At 34.5% G+C, this 18,871-nt stretch overlaps 1 protein-coding gene across 3 annotated transcripts in view; it reads left to right on the top strand.

Moving 5' to 3' along the window:
* The window catches only part of Kcnq5 (potassium voltage-gated channel subfamily Q member 5), a 529,894-nt gene that overhangs the window by 390,981 nt on the left and 120,042 nt on the right, over positions 1-18,871 (top strand). For all 3 annotated transcript variants that reach the window (XM_076858500.2, XM_076858499.2, XM_076858501.2), the window contains exon 3: positions 7,569-7,695. In XM_076858500.2, the coding sequence (XP_076714615.1) occupies positions 7,569-7,695 (127 nt within the window). The remainder of the gene's footprint in view (positions 1-7,568; positions 7,696-18,871) is intronic.

Genomic DNA, 18,871 nt, shown 5'->3' with positions numbered 1-18,871 from the left:
CTGGTGTGACATATGAATAAGCTTATTTAATATCTAGAAAATATGTTTAATCTTAGATTAAACCTTAATGTTTATTAGTAGCCTTAATAAACATTCTAGAAAGCACTCGGGACTAACTCTACCATGGCCTCTTAGGTTTCTTAATTTCTACATGCATTTCCTTGTCTTTAAGAATAGGAAAAGTATTCTATGTTTTCCCAAAATTATGGAAGGACTCATGAGAAAGCACTATTTCTTCAAGATCAGTGATAAAAATAACAAACATTGCCTTTGGTTTTGTAGAGGGCTGCCAAAGCCAAACTTCTAGCAGCTTCTATAAAATAGAAGTAGGATAGAACCAGTATTAATAACACTGGCTTTACATTACAGCTTTTCTCCAAGTAGATCAAGTACTCTGAATATAATTCACTAATCTCTTCAGCAGCCATTTAAGTAAATACTATGCAATTTCTTGTTCAAGGAGAACAAAATGAGAGAAAGTGAACCAATTTATCCCAAGGTACAGCAATGAAAGCATCAGAATCTATCTCATTTCTGGCGAAATAAAGATCAGAATAACCACCACTAATCTAAATAGTTTCAACTGAACCCAACAGATTTCTAACTCATTTGAAAAGAAAATAAGGAGACCTAGGGAAAGGGGTGATTTAGAGAGCACCACTAAACCAACACACAGTGAGATCAGATCTAGCCTCTGGACATGAAGCAAAACATATTTCCTTGGCTAGATCACTGGTGATGGTTTTGCATTGAAATTTTTATGGATATAATTGTAGATTCAAAAGCAATTGTAAGAAATAATAAAGAGATATCATGTGTACACTTTACTCAGTTTCCCCAACTGATAACCTTTTGCAAAACTATAGCATAATATCCCAATCAGAATGATAATATTGACAAAATACACAGATCTTATTCTGATTTCTTCAGTTTTACTTATACTCGTGTGTGTATTTAGTTCTGTGTAGTTTTATCACATGCAGAGTCAAAATGCTCAACCATTCTGTCACCACAAGTTGCCCACCTCCTCCCTCCCATCCATCCACCCCTTCTCCCCACCTGACCAGCTCCTAGCAATCACTAATCTGTTCTCTATTTTTAAATGTTTTCATTTCAAAAAATGTGATACAAATGGGACAATATGGGACCTAACTTTTAGGATTGGCTTTTTTTCACTCAGCATAATTCCCTAGCAATTGATCTCAATTGTATATATCAATATTTCATTCATTTTGTTGAATAGTATTCCAGGGTATATATGTACCCCACACAGCTGATGAAAGATATCTGAGCTGTTTTCAATTTCGGGTCATCATGGATATATTTGCTATGAACATTCATGTACAGGTTTTTATATAAGCAGAAGGATTTTTTTTCCTCTAACATAAATGCCCAAGAATACAATGACTGAGTTATATGGTAATCATGTTTTATAAGAAATGGATAAACTGTTTTCTAAAGGGACTATACTGTTTTACATTCCCACCAGAATGTTTGAGTGATCCAGCTTCTCCACATCCTCCTCAGCATTTTGTGTTGTCACTATTTTCCGTCACTATTGTCTGTATTAGACATTCTGATAACTGTGTAGTAATATCTCATTGTGGCTTTAATCTGCATTTCCTAATGGCTAATGATGTCAAGTATCTTTTCACGTGCTTATTCATCAGTAATATATTTTCTTTGTTTTCACATTTACTAAAAATATCCTGTTCATATCTTTTGACAATTTTTTTATTTGAATTTTTTGTTTTCTGTTGAATTCTAAGATTTCCTTATATATGCTAAATACTAATGGCAGATATATGGGTTGCAAATACTTTCTCCTAGTATATAGTTCATCTTTTCATCTTCTGTACATGGAATTTCACAGAGCAAAAAATTTTAATTTTGATGCAATCTAATCTATCAAATTTTCATTTTTATAGTTGTTATCTGGGTGTTAAGTCTAAGAACTCTTTGCTTTGCTTAGCCCACTCCCCAAAATCTTTTATGCTTTTCACCAAAAAAAAAAAAAAAAAACTGTTTTCTATATAAAAATTAAGCCCAGGACTCTTCTTAATTGACTTTTCTTTTTATGTACCAGGGATTAAACCCAGCGGTGCTTAACCACCAAGTCTCATCCCACATTTTATTTTGAAATAGGGTCTTACTGAATTGCCAAGGCTGGTTTTGAGCTCATGATCCTCCCCACTCAGCTTCCCAAGCCTTTGGGATTTACAAGCATGTGCCACCACTATACTATGCCTTAATTGATTTCTGTACAAAGTATAAGGTATAGATTGTTTGCGTTTTTTGTTTGTTTGTTTGTTTTGGAGGGGTTGTTTTGTTTTGGCATCATTGTTGTTTTTGCCTATGAGTGTCCAGTTCTCCAGCATGTGTTTGAAAGGTTGTTCTTCCTCCATTGAATTGTTTCTGCAACTTTCACAAAAACAGTGTGTCAGTGTGGACCAATTTCTGAGTTCTCTATTCTAATCCACTGTTCTGTATGTCCATACCTCTCCCTATACCATCCAATCTTGGCTACTGGAGTTTTGTAGTAGACCTTAATATCAGCTAAAGTGATTCCTTTTGCTTTATTATTCTTTTTTAGGATTATTTTAGCTCTTCTAAGGCCTGTGAATTTCCATATCATTTTAGAATAAGTTTATTTCTTGGGGCTGGGGATGTGGCTCAAGCGGTAGCCCGCTCGCCTGGCATGCGTGCGGCCTGGGTTCGATCCTCAGCACCACATACAAACAAAGATGTTGTGTCCGCCAAATACTAAAAAATAAATATTAAAAAAAAATTCTCTCTCTCTCTCACTCTCTCTTAAAAAAAAAAAGTTTATTTCTATCTCCCAAAAAATGCTTTGCTGACATTTTGAGAGAAACTTCATCAAATCTATAGATCAATTTGAGAAGAATTAGCAACTTTAAGTATGTCAAGTTTTGCAATTTATGAAAATAGTATCTCACCCCACTTATTTAGGTCTTCTTTGATTTCTTTCATCAGCATTTTGTAATTTTCAGCACATATAAACTGCACATGTTTTACTAAGTATAAATTTAATTATTATTTTTATTTGGAATAACTGTAAATAATATCATGTTTTTAATTTTCACATGCTTTTTGTTAGTATACAGAAATGTGATTGACTTTTTCATTTTGGTCATATATCCTACAACTTTACTGAACTTGCTTATTAGTTCTTAGAGTTTCTTTGTAGATTCCTTGAAATTTATTGATAATCATGTTATCTGCAAATAGAGACCATTCTATGTTTGCCTTTCCCAACTGTGTGCCTTTTATTTGCCTCTTGCAAGGACAATGACTTATTGAACAATGTTGAATAAAAGTGTTGAAAGTAGATATTTTGCCTCGGTCTTGATTTTAGAGGAAAGCAGCCAGTCTTTTGCCATTAAATATGATATTATCTGTAGGGTTTTTATGGTATGATTTATCAACTTGAGATTATCACTCTCTATTCCTAAATTGTTTCGAGTTTTTACCATGAATATGCATTCAATTTTGTCAAAGACTTTTTTTGCATCAATTGATAAGGTTTTATTTTTTCTTCTTTAGTTTGTTGATATACTGCATTATACACATTGATCTCAAATATTAAACTGTCCTGAATACCTGGAATAAATTCTACTTGTTTATGGTATATATATTTTTATATATTGATGGGTCCAAATTGCTGAAATTTTGTGAAGATTGTTGCTTCTAATTTCATTAAAGATATTGGCTTGTTGTTTTTGTTTTGTTTTGTTTTTGTATCCTTTAACCAAATATAGCGGCACACACCTATAGTCCCAACTACTGAAGACACTGAAGCAGAAGGATTGGTTGAGCCCAGGAGTTCGAGGCCAGCCTGGGCAACATAATAATGAGATCCTGTCTCTTTAAGAAAAATGAATCCAAAAGTACTTTCTCCTTTACTATTTTTGGGAAAGAATTGTGTGAAATTGGCATAATTTTCCTTTAAAATTTTGGTTAACTTCAGCAGTAAAATCTTCTGGCCTGGACAGTTCTTTTTTGAAAGCTTCTTAACTACAAATTCAATCTCTGGAGATTATAGGACTATTCACATTATTTGTTTCTTCTTTATTGAGTTTCATGGATTTGGTCAATATCTTCAGATTTGTGATTTTTTTAGCTAAATTTATTCATAGTATTTTTTTTTTTTGAGAGCTGTAGTATCTACAGTGAGATCCTCTGTTACTTTTCCAATATTGGTGATTTTTGTCAGCTTGTGAGAATTTTACCAATTTGAAATTCACAAAACCAAAACTTTTGGTGTCAGGAATCTTCTTTTTGCTTATTTTCTTATTTCATCAGTTCATGATTTATCTGCATCATGTCCTACTTTCTGCTTTCTTTTACTCTGTGTTTCTAATTTCTTGAGCTAGGATTCTAGATTGTTTGAGTCCTTATTTCTTTCTTTCTTTCGTCCTTTTTTTCTTTCTTCCTTTTTTTTCTTAAAGACAGGGTCTTGCTATGTTGCCCATGCTGACCTCAAACACAATTCTCCTGCCTCACCTCCTTGCAAGTAACTAAGATTACAGCCAAATACACTGTACATGGCTAGACCTCTTCTTATTTCTAATACAAATATTTAGTGCTAAAAATTTCTTTTTCAGCACTGCTTTAACTGCATCCCTTATATTTTGGTATGTTGTATTTTCATTTTCTTCCTCTTCTATGCATTTTGTGATTTCCTTTAAGACTTCCCTTTGACTAATGAATTACTAAGAAATGTGTGGTTTACTTTCTACATGTTTAGAGATTTGTCCTTTCATTATTGATTTTAAGTTTGATTTCACTGTGGTTTGAACACAGTCTGTATAATTTCATTTTTTCAAACTCTTTGGAATTTGTTTATGACCTAGGATTTTATCTATCTTGGTACCTATTCTTTAGAACATTGACAAAGAATGAAAAAAAAATCTGTATTCTGCTGTTGTTGGGTGGAATATTCCATATCTGCCAATTAGAGTCTATAAGTTATTATTTTATTCAAATATTATATAAGCTTGCTGATTTTCTTACCACTAGTCCTATTCCAGCAGTTCTGAGAAGGGGAAGTGATGAAATCCCCAAATAGGATTTCTATATTTCTCCTTTCAACTCTACTAGGTTTTGCTTCCTGAGGTGGAAAAAAAAAAAGAATGTTGCCATTTTTTCTCTGATCTCTTTTAAAAACAAAACCAAAAAAAAAAAAAAAAAAAAAAGCAGCAACAAAACTGAAATAACCAAAACTCAGAGATGCAAAAGCCAAATGTTTTCTCTCATATGTGGAAGCTAGAGTAAAATAAAGTAAACAGGGAGGGAAGGATAGGATAATAAAAAGGAAAAATCAATAGCATAGAAGAAGGAGATGGAGAGAAACAGTAGAGGGATGGGTAAGGGGACAATGCAGAATGATTCTTTAAAAATCATGCCATGCACTTATATATAAATATACCATAGAGAACTTCACTTTATGCACAGGTAGAAAGAACCCATCAAATATGAATAAATAGACAGCAACAAGCAATATTTTTGAACAATGGGCCCCAAGAAAATAATTTGCAAATTAAATCTATCCTGCCTTACTGCACCATAGAAATAACACAGAGACCTTGGCATACTTTCCTTGAGAACAATGGTTATACATCTATTGGTGCCATCTGTTTCTGTGAAAAATAAAAATCATTACATGGTACTACAGGGGGCTCAGGTGACATTTCAGGTTTTCTTGTGTCTCCTTCACAATATGATGTCTCACAACCAGGGTACCAAACTTCCTGGCATGTGTAGGAGTCAAGGGCAGGGATAAAGGAAAAAATGGACCTTCCATTAAACTTACATTGGACCAAAGTACAGCTAAGTGGGCATTTTAGGCCTTGGCATGGTTTCTATATGTGGAAAGATGTGCTGGATGAAAACAGATGATCAGACACCTTTTGAAACCTTATTAAACAAATAGACTCAATTACACAGATATGCTTTCAAAACAAAAACAAAACCAAAGGCTGAATGTTTTCTCTGATAAGTGGATGCTGATCCATAAGAGGGGTGACGGGGGGTTGGAGGAAGTTTGGATTGAGCAGAGGGGCAGGGATGTAGAGGGGGAATGGTGGAATGAGATGGACATTATTACCCCTATGTATGGGTATGATTGCACAAATGGTGTGACTCTACATCATGTACAATCAGAGAAATGAAAAGTTGTGCTCCATTTGTGTAAAGAAGTTTTCAAAAATGAATTAATAAAAAAATATCTCTCAGTTCTTCAATCAGTAAATATATTGACCAGAGTTTTGGTGATCTTGCATAAAGTTGTCTTCAGATATTTATCCTGTGAGAAGTTCTAAGTCACTGTGAGTAAGGAGTGATGATATGGAATATTTGTTTCCCATCATGAGAAATATTTGCAGAATACTTAGTACAAGATAACAGAAGGATAGAATGGTGTCTCTACTAGATGTTTCCAAAGTGCAGCACATCATCACACGCTCTAACTAAAGAAACAGACATTTGCCTGAAACTTGCAACAAAAATGCCATTTTTATAAATTTGGTAACAGTTTTTGTCTTGGGAGTGGGATGAGAGAGTGAGGAGTGGATTGCAGTCTTTATATAATGCTCTGTATGTCTGTGATGTTTGGAAGTTTCAGTAAAGAGTATGTACCACTTTTAAAATTAAGCCATTGTAATAAAAATCAATTAACAAATGATGTCTACATTGTAAATGCTGAGTCAATCTTGTTTAAAAACTAGAAAGGTAATTATTCAAAAAAAAACAATTTTAATAAATTCATTACCTGTCCCTATAGGAACAAGTGGCTCTGCTAAGTTTGCTCCAGAGATACTTTCCTTTTTCAAATTCCATTCGGTTTTTTTCTTCTATGACTGACTGTTTAATGAGCCACTTTAGCTGGCCTTTCCCGAGGGTTAACTCACAACTCTTCCTAAATAATCTCAAAGTCATTTTGCTGGCGCAGGTGTTGTTTTTCAGGCAGCTGTTGCCAAAGGGCAGCATAATAATTAACAAGCTTCAGACTCAGAGGATTCAGGGTCTCATTTCTGGCAGTGGATATACGTGCCACACACGGTGATGCTTTAGAAAAATCAGTTTTATAAGGAGATTTTGACACTGTAACAAAAGAGCTCAGTTACTCCTAAATATTTACTTCTTGTTCTCCGAGAACAACTCTTAAAAGCTTAAGGATTGTGTCATTCCTTGCACAAAAGGAAGCTTTGTTTTCAGTAGAACTTGCAATTATATTTTAGGGTCTACTCTTCAATTCAGCTATTTCACGTTACTAAATAGCTAACATCAGCTACACTATATATTACAGAGGAGACAGAAACATTATTTGGCATGCATGTTTAGTGTTGAAACTGATTCTTAAATGTTCAGTGTTAGTGACTTGAAAAGGAATAGTTTCCCATGATAGTAAATGCAGACAATATGAGGATTCAATGTTCTTCATGTTTAGTTGGTGGATATGGAGGATATGTCCAGAAATAGTCACAGAGATTCCTATTGTGGTTTGCTCCATGGTGCTTCTCTCTGACGTGTCTTATCTGATATTTTAGGAGTTCGTGATGATTGTCGTCTTTGGCTTGGAGTTCATCATTCGAATCTGGTCGGCAGGTTGCTGTTGTCGGTATAGAGGATGGCAAGGAAGACTGAGGTTTGCCCGAAAGCCCTTCTGTGTTATAGGTGAATATGAAAGTCCCAGAGCCTGGATTTATGAACTGCATGCTTGTCTCCTGTATTGGAACATTTGTTTAATATGAAATATTTATACCTGTGGAGTACTTCGCACAAACCAGATATTAGTGTTTTAAGTGTTAATTCATTTAATCCTCCTCACCACACCGTACAATAGATTTTTTTTTTTTTGGGGGGGGGGTACTGGGATTGAACTCAAGGGCATTGAACCACTGAGCCACTGAGCCAGCCCTATTTTGTATTTTATTTAGAGACAGGGTCTCACTGAGTAGCTTAGCACCTCACTTTTTTGCTGAGGCTGGATTTGAACTCACAATCCTCCTTCCTCAGCCTCCAGAACTGCTGGGATTACAGGCATGTGCCACTGCACCAGGCTAGATATTTTTATATCCACATTTTACTAATGAAGAAACAGAGGCAAAAAAGAGGCATGGTAAGGTACAGAAAGTCTTACAGGTAGTGAGTGGTCAAACTGGGATTGAAGCCAAGTTATCTTACTCTAGAACACACATTCATATCAAATAAGTTATATTAATAACTTGTATTCAAGGTAGTGTTTCCTTATATTAGACAAGCATTAACTTCAGTAAGTATTTTAAAAATTCAGAGTTTTATTCAGCTATAAAGTAAAAGGTAATTATGTCATTTATAAGAATGGATGTGACTTGAGACCATTATGTTAATTGAAATAGGCCAAACTCAGAAGGTCAAGGGTTGAATGTCTTCTCTCATAGGTGGGAGCTACAAAGGAAAAAGGAAAAGAAAGATGGGGGTGGGTATATCTCATGGAAATCAAAGAGAGATCAGTAGAGTAGAAAAAAGGGACAGAGAGGGAGATGGTGAGGAAGGAGGGAAAGCACTGGGGAGCAATATTGGCCAAAATATATTGTTTATTTTGTGCATGTATAAATATGTAACAACAAATTGCATCATTATGTACAACCATAATGCACGAACAAAAAAAAATGTAGAAAGACAAACTATTTCACGTCTAAAATAGGGACAACAGGTTATGTTCTTGATAGGCTGGAATGGATACTATTGTATTTTTTCTAATAATGCTTATCAATTAGTATACTTTAAGAAAGATTACAAGTATGGTTTACTTTTTGTTTTGATGACTTTGGGCTTAAGTGTCTGGTTCACCCCATTCCACAATTCCCAAATAAATAGCAGATCTCTGCATATCCCTTGCTACTGTCGTTCAGAGGGACTCCATTCTACTGGGTTCTGACTTGAAATTTTACTTCTCTATGAAGACGCACTCTGGAGTTAATGTCTTGCATCTCCCAGGAAGATAATCCAGATATAAAAACATCACAAAATTGAAAACTCTCTATATTAAATCTATTATTATTATTAGACAGCTAAATTTGATTTTCTTGCTCTCCTATCTCTTGTGCTTAGTCAGTCATTCAAACTCAAATGCTAAAAGTTCCTGTGAGGCTTACTTACTTCAACTATTTCCAAGCTGAGAATGTGGAGTTTTAATTTACAAGGTAGTATAGACTATCTTATTCACCCTCAATAGGTTTTCCACTTTGTTTTAGAGAGTGTGAGTCATCATCTTAGCTTCCTCCTTTACTTGTGTTCCCTGTGGTGGGGACAGAGTGGATTCAAGCAGGAGACTGACACCTCATTCATGAGCACTATTAGAAATAAACCTTTATTCCCCACTTACTTTACAGTAGGCACACTTTACGAGAATGCAACCGTATTTATGAAAATTTGGGTTTTAAATAGTGAATATAGTGAAATTCTAAGTAAAATTAACCTTAAAAATACAATGTTTGGCCTTCATTAATGCAGTCTATTTGCTCAGCTATCTCTCATCTGCAAGCAAAAGCTGCACTTCATTTTGGAAGTCATTGTGCTGAGGTAGGAGGAAAGCAGGTGGTAATTTCCAGCCTTGTGGGTCCATCCAGCTCCAAGACATATTGGTGAAGGCATTTGATTTTTCTCCCAGGAGACTTTTTCTCTTTCAAATTCTCCACTCAAGCAACATAATGAAGGACTGCAACTTGATGTAAAACTACCGCACAGCAAGTACTCTCTGGCCCAAACAAAACAATTCACAAGGCAGATGGTTAGCCAAGATTCACTCAACTTCTACAGGATAAGGTCGGTTCATGGATGACTGCAGGAATGTTCCATTCCAGATTTTAAAACCAATTAAAAATTGATTTTGTTCCAATTCCAGAGGCAATGCCAATGTATTTCTGACCTACAAGCTAAAAAGAAAGTTCTTTCCCAGATGCCTGCAGCCTTTTGATAGCTGTTTTCAGGGATGGGAATATAAGAACATCGTCATCCTTTAATCTTTCTCTTCATGCCTCAGATCCTGCAGGTCTTGTTCTAAAAATGTTATCTGTAATCTTACTTGCTTTTACACCTATCAATAGTGACCTCACAAATCTAGTATGACATTGTTTGGGCATAATTGCAATTTTATTAAGTCTCCAGGCCTTTTCTTCCATCTGGTATTTTATATCAAGTAAATTAATTGCTTTGAAAGAAAATTTCAAGGGTAAATAATGAATTATCATTAAAACAAAGACCAGATATGTACTTACAGTTGGAATAACCATGCCTTTTTTCAAACAGACATATCAAATGTCACCTGTTTGAAGATAGGAGATTAGACTAGATGACAGTTGAGGCCCTTTCTAGGCTTATTTAGTTGGTCCATAAAAATGCTTGATAAACTGGTAAAAATGGTAAAGTGAGCCCTATAGTTCCTTTGTTCGGCCAAATTTATACTAGCAAAATGAAAAAAAAAAAAAGGAATAGCACATCTCTCTCTCTCTCATCTGTCTATAATAGCTGTTCTGAGTGGGAGTTGGAAATGTAGCTAAAACTTCTTAAGATTTCATCTATTTGTAAGATTTGATTACTCTGAACAGGCAAAATACACACCCAAATATTTTTAGAATTCTTGAGGATTCAAGAAAAGAACACAGAAAAGACTGTGGTAGGCTGGATATTATGCGTTCAATGTGGGAAGTGCTTTCTGTAAAGTATGCCAGTGTTATGCCTCCCCACAATAGAGGACCCTTCTGGACTGCCCACCCTCCTCAACCCTAAACTTGAGCCAAACCAAGAATGTATTTCTAGAATTCATTGACTTTTTAAAAATCATACAATCATCATATACTTGTTTTGGGGAAACATTTTAAATACCTTTGGCCTAAGGGAAAAGTCTGTTTGATTCTTTTTAATTAGGAATTTTCTTTCATTACTATATTGAATTATTGCTACTTGGTTTGAATTGAAAATTAGTAAAAGCTTATCTAGAATATAAAATTTTTTCCTTCTACATGAATTCAATTTATATAACCCCTCTAGTATTCTTCATAATAACATTTCTACATCTGCAGGCAATGATCACTGCATTACTAATTTAGAGAGTCAAATATATTTTGTAATGGCTTCTTGAACTGCGCTTCACTTACCTGGGCTGGGTGCTATATGATTTTTCTACATTCAAACACAAGTCTTTCACCCCATAACATCAGTATCGAGAATGTACAAATTATCTCAAAAACTGATTTCATAGTCATTGTTTTTTCCATTTTTTTTTTCCATTAATGACCTACCCAGAAAAATAGTACCAAAGGCTGATATTTAGATCACAATAATGAGCCTGAGACATCAGAAAGCCAGCAAATTACTTCTAACAGTGGCTTTTTTGGAATTCCAAGGTGACTCCTTCTGAAGACAGATATAACAGGGCCATATTTTTTCAGTCTTGCAGTGTGTCTCAGTGAAGCAGAAAATACCAGCCTGTTATTAATCTTGGATCACTATTTGATGCTAAATGTAAGCTGATTTCGTATTGCTATTTTAAGTTTCCCTTCAGTGTAGTATTTCCACAAGAGGATAAAGTAGGCAAACCACAGCATGATGTCTCCCTAGTGAACTGAGCAAAGATATCTTCAGCTTGAGATAACAGTTCCTCAGAAAGTACCAACAAGTGTATTTCTTTAATAGAAAATGTAGCCAGTTTCTAAGTTGACTAAAAATAAATAAATAAAAATTTCATTGAAGTCAACCACATTACAGGCTATACTAGTAAATCTATGATTTCATCTTTTTTTTCTTTCTTATTTGTTCTTTTTAGTCAGAACATACAGAAGAATGTATCTTGACATATTATACATACATGGTGCATAGCTTTCCACTCTTTCTTTGGGTGGGGGAGTTACCAGGGATTGAACTCAGAGGCACTCGACCTCTGAGCCACATCCCCATCACTATTTTTGTATTTTAGAGACAGGATCTCACTGAGTTGCTTAGCACCTCGCTTTTTGCGAAGGCTGGCTTTGAACTTGTGATCCTCCTCTCTCAGCCTCCCAAGCTGCTGGGATTACAGGTGTGCACCACCACACTCAGCTTAGCTTTCCATTCTTGTGGTTGTACATGATGTGGAGTTATACTGGTTATGTATTCATATATGAATATAGGAAATTTATGTCTGATTCATTCTACTGGCTTTACTATTCCCATTCACCCTCCCTTCCTTCTATTTATTCCCCTTTGTCTAATTCAATGAACTTTTATTCTTTCCTCCCCCCTCCACCTTATTGTGTGTTAGCATCCACATATCAGAGAGAACAATCAGCCTTTGGTCTTTTGGAATTGGCTTATTTCATTTAGCATGATAGTATTCAGTTCCATCCATTTACCAGCAAATAACATAATTTCGTTCTTCTTTATAGCTAAGTAATATTCCCTTGTGGTGATTTCATTTTATTAAAAGGAGATTTTAGCTGATAATGTGTTCAAAAGTTAGATCAGAGACTCTCAGAATTGCCATTGGCTTATAAACTAAAGATTCAAGACATTGTATTTCCACTTCTCTGCCTTCTCCATCTTCTCTTCTGAGAAATCTGCTCTTGAACTGCACCATTTTCTACATTCTCAAATCACTTTTTACCTTTAGTAAAAACTATATTCTCCAGTCAGATGATAGACCGGACCACATGAGGACAATAAAACCTTGTTGATTGACCACAGAACATTAAGCCTTTTCTCTTCTTTTAGGTAACAGTAGCTGCTGTTTACTGAGAACTACTATATGCTATTTACTGCTCTAACTACTGTATCAATATTATCTTATTTAACACTATGTAAGTACCATAATATCCCATTTTATAGATAAGGAAGTAAGGTAGGGCTTAAGAAACTTGCCCAAAGTTAGAAAGGTAGATGGCAGAAGTACTAGGATTTCTTTTTCATGATTTCATTCTAGAAAATTTAACCAGCCCAGTTATGAAAAATAAATTGCCCTTATTGCTTGTTAGAAATTTAAAATTAAATTTAATTAAACTTGTTCATTATCACCAACTGATAAATAAAGAACATGGTACTTTTATGTGATTTAAGATCTTTGAGTAAGAAAACAGATTTAACAAAATAACATTAATAGCAATATCGACCTTATTTATAGCCACTATGTCAAATTACTTATTATTGCTTTCTAACCTGAATGAGAAATTGGGGAGTAAATAGACTTATATGTCCTACATGAAACTACATATGCTCTTGAGCAGTGTTATCATGAAGTTTCCTTGGTATTTTCAAATTGAAGACATGTTCAAGGATAAGTAATGTTACTCCCAGAAATGCCTTCAGATATTTCTTAACACTAATGAACTATTGGTAATTTAAGACATTGTTGACCATATACACAAACTTGAACTTATAAGGTAGTTTTATTAACTGATACGTTTTGACCATACAGAGAGTATTTTTAGAGGAAAATTAATAACCAAGGATTATTTCCCGCTCCTTCTATAAACTATGATATATTTTACTAATATTTTATACTATCACGTGTTATATAAGAAAATCCATTCACAGAGTACTTATGTGCCAAACACAATCATGGTGCAAAGAATACAAAAACAAACAAAACATGGTCCCCACCTGTAAGAGTCTAGTTTCCTGTGCCCTTAAAGAAAGGCAAAATCAGAGAGGAGAAGGCTAATTATGGTGATACAGAGGAAAAGTGATAGAGGCTGAAATAGTGATGGTAAATGCTGTAGAATATCATGACTAATTGCATAAGACAACGGAGCAAAAGATAACTCCCAGGTTTTGAACACAGTCATCAAAAAAAAAAAAAAAACATTTATACAATTTCTACTATGTACACACATGGTTCCGGATGCTGGGGAATGAAACCGTGAGTAAAGGCGACCTTTGATTAGGTGATCCAACAAAGTCTTTCTATGAAGTGGATACTCATTTAACCTCAAGTCTTAAAAGGCAGCCAGCTGTGAAAATATTTAGGCACATATATTTCCAGGACAAGGAAGAATAATTGCCCAGATTCTTGAGACCTGACAAGCTTGGCTTGTACAAGGAGGAGACATAAGGTATTGCAGCTGGAGCTCAGTGAGAAGTGGGGAGAATGTTAAGAGGAGATAGAGGAGACAGGTTGAGGTACTGCCCTGAGGGCCATGTCCACCAAAATGCAAGGCAGCTTCTAGGGTCAGGTCACCAGGCAAATCTCTAGGAGGTTGCTGTCAAGCCCAATATAAATGAACATGTGGCTTAAAAACAAGGACATTAATTAGGCAACAAAAAGCATGCCTACTTGTACTTCCTGTAAGTAACATGAAATGCATTATCCATTCTGAGGAATAGAAACATAAGTTATAAGGGAATAATAATTCTGAATTTTCCATGTGTCTGTATTTCCTTCCTTAGAAACATGAATTTTTCAAATTTAAAAATAAAATGTGTTATTTCCTATGAGCTACTAGAATTATAATGTGATGGAAACTTTTTTATAGCCCCATTGGTAGCTATCACCAGAAAGCAATTCCTGAGAATAATTCTTACCAAAAGACTGTTCCAGACTCTTATTAGTTATAATGATTGCAATACAGATTTATTTCATTAAAGATTATTTATTTCCTTTGAGAAATTGTCCCTTTTTGCCTTGAGATGTTGTCTGAAAACTTATGATCAATAAGAAGCATTAAACTGTCACTATGGGGTAAATTTTCAAAGTGGTGCTTGGAATTTGCCTGTATGAGTCCCATTAACTTCAGTGAAAGTCCTACAGTTAAACTGCGGCATGAGGCTTTGAAAATGTTCTATAATATGTCTTTGCGATGTTTTTTTTTTCTTTAATAAACATCACAGTGCACAGCTGATTGCAGTATTTAAGAATGTGGATAATGTACTGTGCAGTAGGAGGCTTTTAAAATTAGATTTTAAAGCTTCATTTCTATTAAGAGTCACAACAACAATATAAATACATCTTTAATTCTTCAAAGAGTACCTTTCTATAAAGGAATTTGGAGCTCAATTAGAAAATGGAGCTCATAAAGCAGAACTATGCCCCTCTGAGACATTGTTTATCTCACTCTATAGATGGAAAAATTGAGGCACCATGAAGTGGGTGCTTTGTCCTCAGCTATAAGCAGCAATGAAGCTAGGAATAGAAGGCTGGCCTCCCAGAGCTCACTGCTCTGAAGCATTGCCTCTCGTTAGAGTCAAATTTAATTACAGTGTAATCCGTTTAATCTACACATGGAAGAATAATGAGGGAGCAGGAAAAAATGAATTTATTAACAGATTAGTGTTACATTGAGTGCAGCTTTCTTTTTAGTGTCCAGATTTTCAGCACTTTCTAGAAAATGTTCAGAGCCATGAAAGAGGTTATCCTAATTCCACTGGCCAGAATTGGTAAAGGACTCTTGATTTTCCTCACTTTAAGGCATAAGTAAAGGTTCTACTTGAAAATGCTACAGAACCATCTTCTTTGTGAGAAATAAAAACTAAAAATATTATGGGAGGAAGAGTGCATAATTCCCCTTCACACCTCTTATGGGTTAAAAGAAAGAACTACAGAAAGTTAAATGTTCAACAGCTTTTAGGAACAAGATGAGTGTGCCTTTCTTTAACTTTGGGCTTTTGATCACTTTTCTACTAATTCACCATAGTCCATCCAATGTCTGTTTATTACATCTACATCTTAGAAAAGGTACTATAGTTTAAAAGCCATATTTAGATAAGAAATCTTTCCTTGAAATTGAGCAAAACAGAAGGTCAGGAGATGGACTACCTTGTGTTACATCAACAGGAACAAAATTTTATGATTTTAATTGTGAATCATATTTATGAGTTACCCCACATAACTCTCCTAGCAATTTTATTAAATTTGCAAGATATTGTGAGAATATGTGGGTTAAAAACAAGACAAAGGAACAAAAGATAACTCCCAGGTTTTGAACACAGTCATAAAAAAAAAAAATTTATACAATACCATATCTTAAAATACCGAGAGTAGTATTAAGAGTATTTTCAAAGGTCATACAGTATCTAAGCTAAAGTGCCAGGAAAGAGAGATTTGCTCATGTCATATCTTGATTTCTTTTCATGACAGCCCCCCACCTTCTCTCTCTGTACCACCCATGTGCAGCACAGGAACAAAGTAATAAACCATATGATGAAGTCTGAATCCTAGTCACCAAATCTCACTCCTCCCTCTAGGAGACATTACCTAAATTCTGAAAGTAAATATCAGCATCAAAAAAAAAAAAAAAGTAATTCCCTCCATACTCTTTTTCCCAAGATCTGGCCTATATTTTAACTTTTTATTTTGAAATAACTTTAAACTTACCTAGAAGTTACAAAAATACTACAGAGAATTACCAAGTCAAAGGTCCCCTTCACCCAGCTTCCACCAATGATAACATGTCACTGAAACGTAGTGCAATTAACCAAACCAGGAAACTTATGTGAATATAGACTGTTGACTAAACTATAGACCTTACTCAGATTTCATCAGTTTTGACACAAACTCAATTTTTACATATATTCCTATGAAATTTTATCACATGTACAGATTCATTTACCTACCACCACAATCAAGATACAGAACTATTCCATTGTCCTAAAGAAACTTTGGAAGCTATCCCTAATATTATCTTTTAGAGTCACTCCCTCCCCCAAGTCTTAATCCCTAAGAACCTCTATTTTCCAACACTATAATTTTGTTATTTTTTAATGTCATGTAAATGTAATCATACAGAAGTAGGATTACATCTTTTGAAATTGTCTTTTTCTCTCAGCATGATATTCTTTAGGTTCATTCAAAATTGTCATATGCTTCAATAGTTCATTTCTTTTTATTGCTGGATATTTTTCCATGATATGGATATAACACAATTGTTTATCCATTTATCCTCTTACCCGCTAAAGGTCATTTGGTTTGTTTCTAGATTTTGGCCTATTACAAATAAACCTGCTCTGAACATTCATGTACAGTTTGTTGTGTTTGTTGCAGTACTGGGAATTGAACCCAGGGCTTCATACACACTAGGCAAGCGCTCTGACGATGAGTTACATCCCCTCCCCTCATGTAGAGGTTTTTGTATAAACGTAAGTTTTTATTTATCTAGGGTAGATATTGGGAAGTGAGTGACATGGTGTTTGTTTAACTTTATCAAATATAGCCAAACTGTTTTCTAGAATGTGACCAATCTTTTTTAAACATAGGCTTATAATATTTGATGGTAGTAAATTATATCTATGATGATTTAAATGACATTTTTTGCAGTGCTGGGGATCGAACTCAGGGCCTCAGGCATGCTTGTCACTGAGCTACACCTCCAGTCCTTCAATGACATTGTTTATTTTCATAGAAAAGAATGTTTGTGATGCTTTTTCAGTTTTTCTATGAAAGTTATTTTAATAAGCAAAAATTGATGAAATTAATATTTCACATTCAGGTCAAGATACAAACAAAAATATAGCCCATGAAAAAGCAGCTCTTGGGCTAGGATTGTGCTCAGTGGCAGAGCACTAGCCTTGCATGTGTGAGGCACTAAGTTTGATCCTCAGTACAACATAAAAATAAATAAAGGATTGTATCCATCTACAACTTAAAAAATAGTTTAAAAAAAGAAGCACTTCTTCATGCTCTGATAAATAAATGTAAAGTCAATGTTTATGTAGATTAATTGTTGAGAGACCAATTAATGAAAAAAAAGCCAATACCGTACAAATTCCTGAAGGACCATTGCTTAAATCTGACTCTACTTTGAAGAAAGTTCTTACTCAAGCAAACTTTCCTGAGACCAATACTAATTATGCTTGCCTGATAAAGGATCCACATAATCACATTTGTTAGCGCCTCTAAGCTGGACTCCAACAGAGTAACATGCATAAAATCGCCACCAAGGCCCAATGGTGCTTTATGGAGAGTTGGGCCCAATATTTATAGTTCTTATATGTTCAAAAAAGAGGTCAGGGGAGGGAGGGGATGGGAGGTGGTATGGGGGTAGGAAAGATAGTGGAATGAGATGGACATCATTATCCTAAGTACATGTATGAAGACATGAGTGGTATGACTCTAATTTGTGTATAACCAGAGATATGAAAGATTGTGCTCTGTATGTAAATATGAATTATAATGCATTCTGCTGTCATATATAACAAATTAGAATAAAAATAATTTTTAAAAAGGAGAACATAAAAAAGAGGTCATTTGTTCTTCTCAAACACATCTAAGAAATTCTCCTATTCTTTTAAAATTAAGAATCCCCTAGTCTTATGTCTAAAAGTCTACTTTTCCTCCAAATTTTCTTTGATATTTGTCGGTGGATCTTTCATAATAATCAACACAAAAGTCTTTTTCCTTCAAAAATTAATAATATCCCTATTAGGCCAAATTTATGAATTTCAACTTCATCTTCATTCTGGTTATAGAAATATTGGAAAAACTGATCACTTACTTGGAAAGTGGTAATGTTAGATACCTATCTATCTTATCATATTATAAGATAAATTCCCAAAAAAATCAAAGATGCAAATCAAATAAAGTCAAAAATATGGTAAAGCAGAAAAAAGTAAACTCTCTGTAAACTTGGAACCAGACACCCCTTTTTAACTATAACTAAAAATACCAAAGGAAACACTGATAAATTAGGCTATCAAATAAAAAAAAAAAATACTGCCTGATAAGCAAAACAAAACAAGCAATGTCAAAAGAACAACGTGGAAAAATATTCTCAACTCCTACGACAGACAAAGAACTAATCACCTTAAGAATGAAACAGTTTTAAAGATCAAGAGAATCCAACAACTCAGTACAAAGTAAAAGATGAGAAGTGGAAATGAATAGAGAATATACACACACACCCCA

This window comes from Callospermophilus lateralis, chromosome 6 (genome assembly GCF_048772815.1).
Source record: "Callospermophilus lateralis isolate mCalLat2 chromosome 6, mCalLat2.hap1, whole genome shotgun sequence".
Lineage (NCBI taxonomy): Eukaryota > Metazoa > Chordata > Mammalia > Rodentia > Sciuridae > Callospermophilus > Callospermophilus lateralis.
Note: the sequence above shows the minus strand (reverse complement) of the source record. Positions and strands in the feature narration are given on the sequence as shown.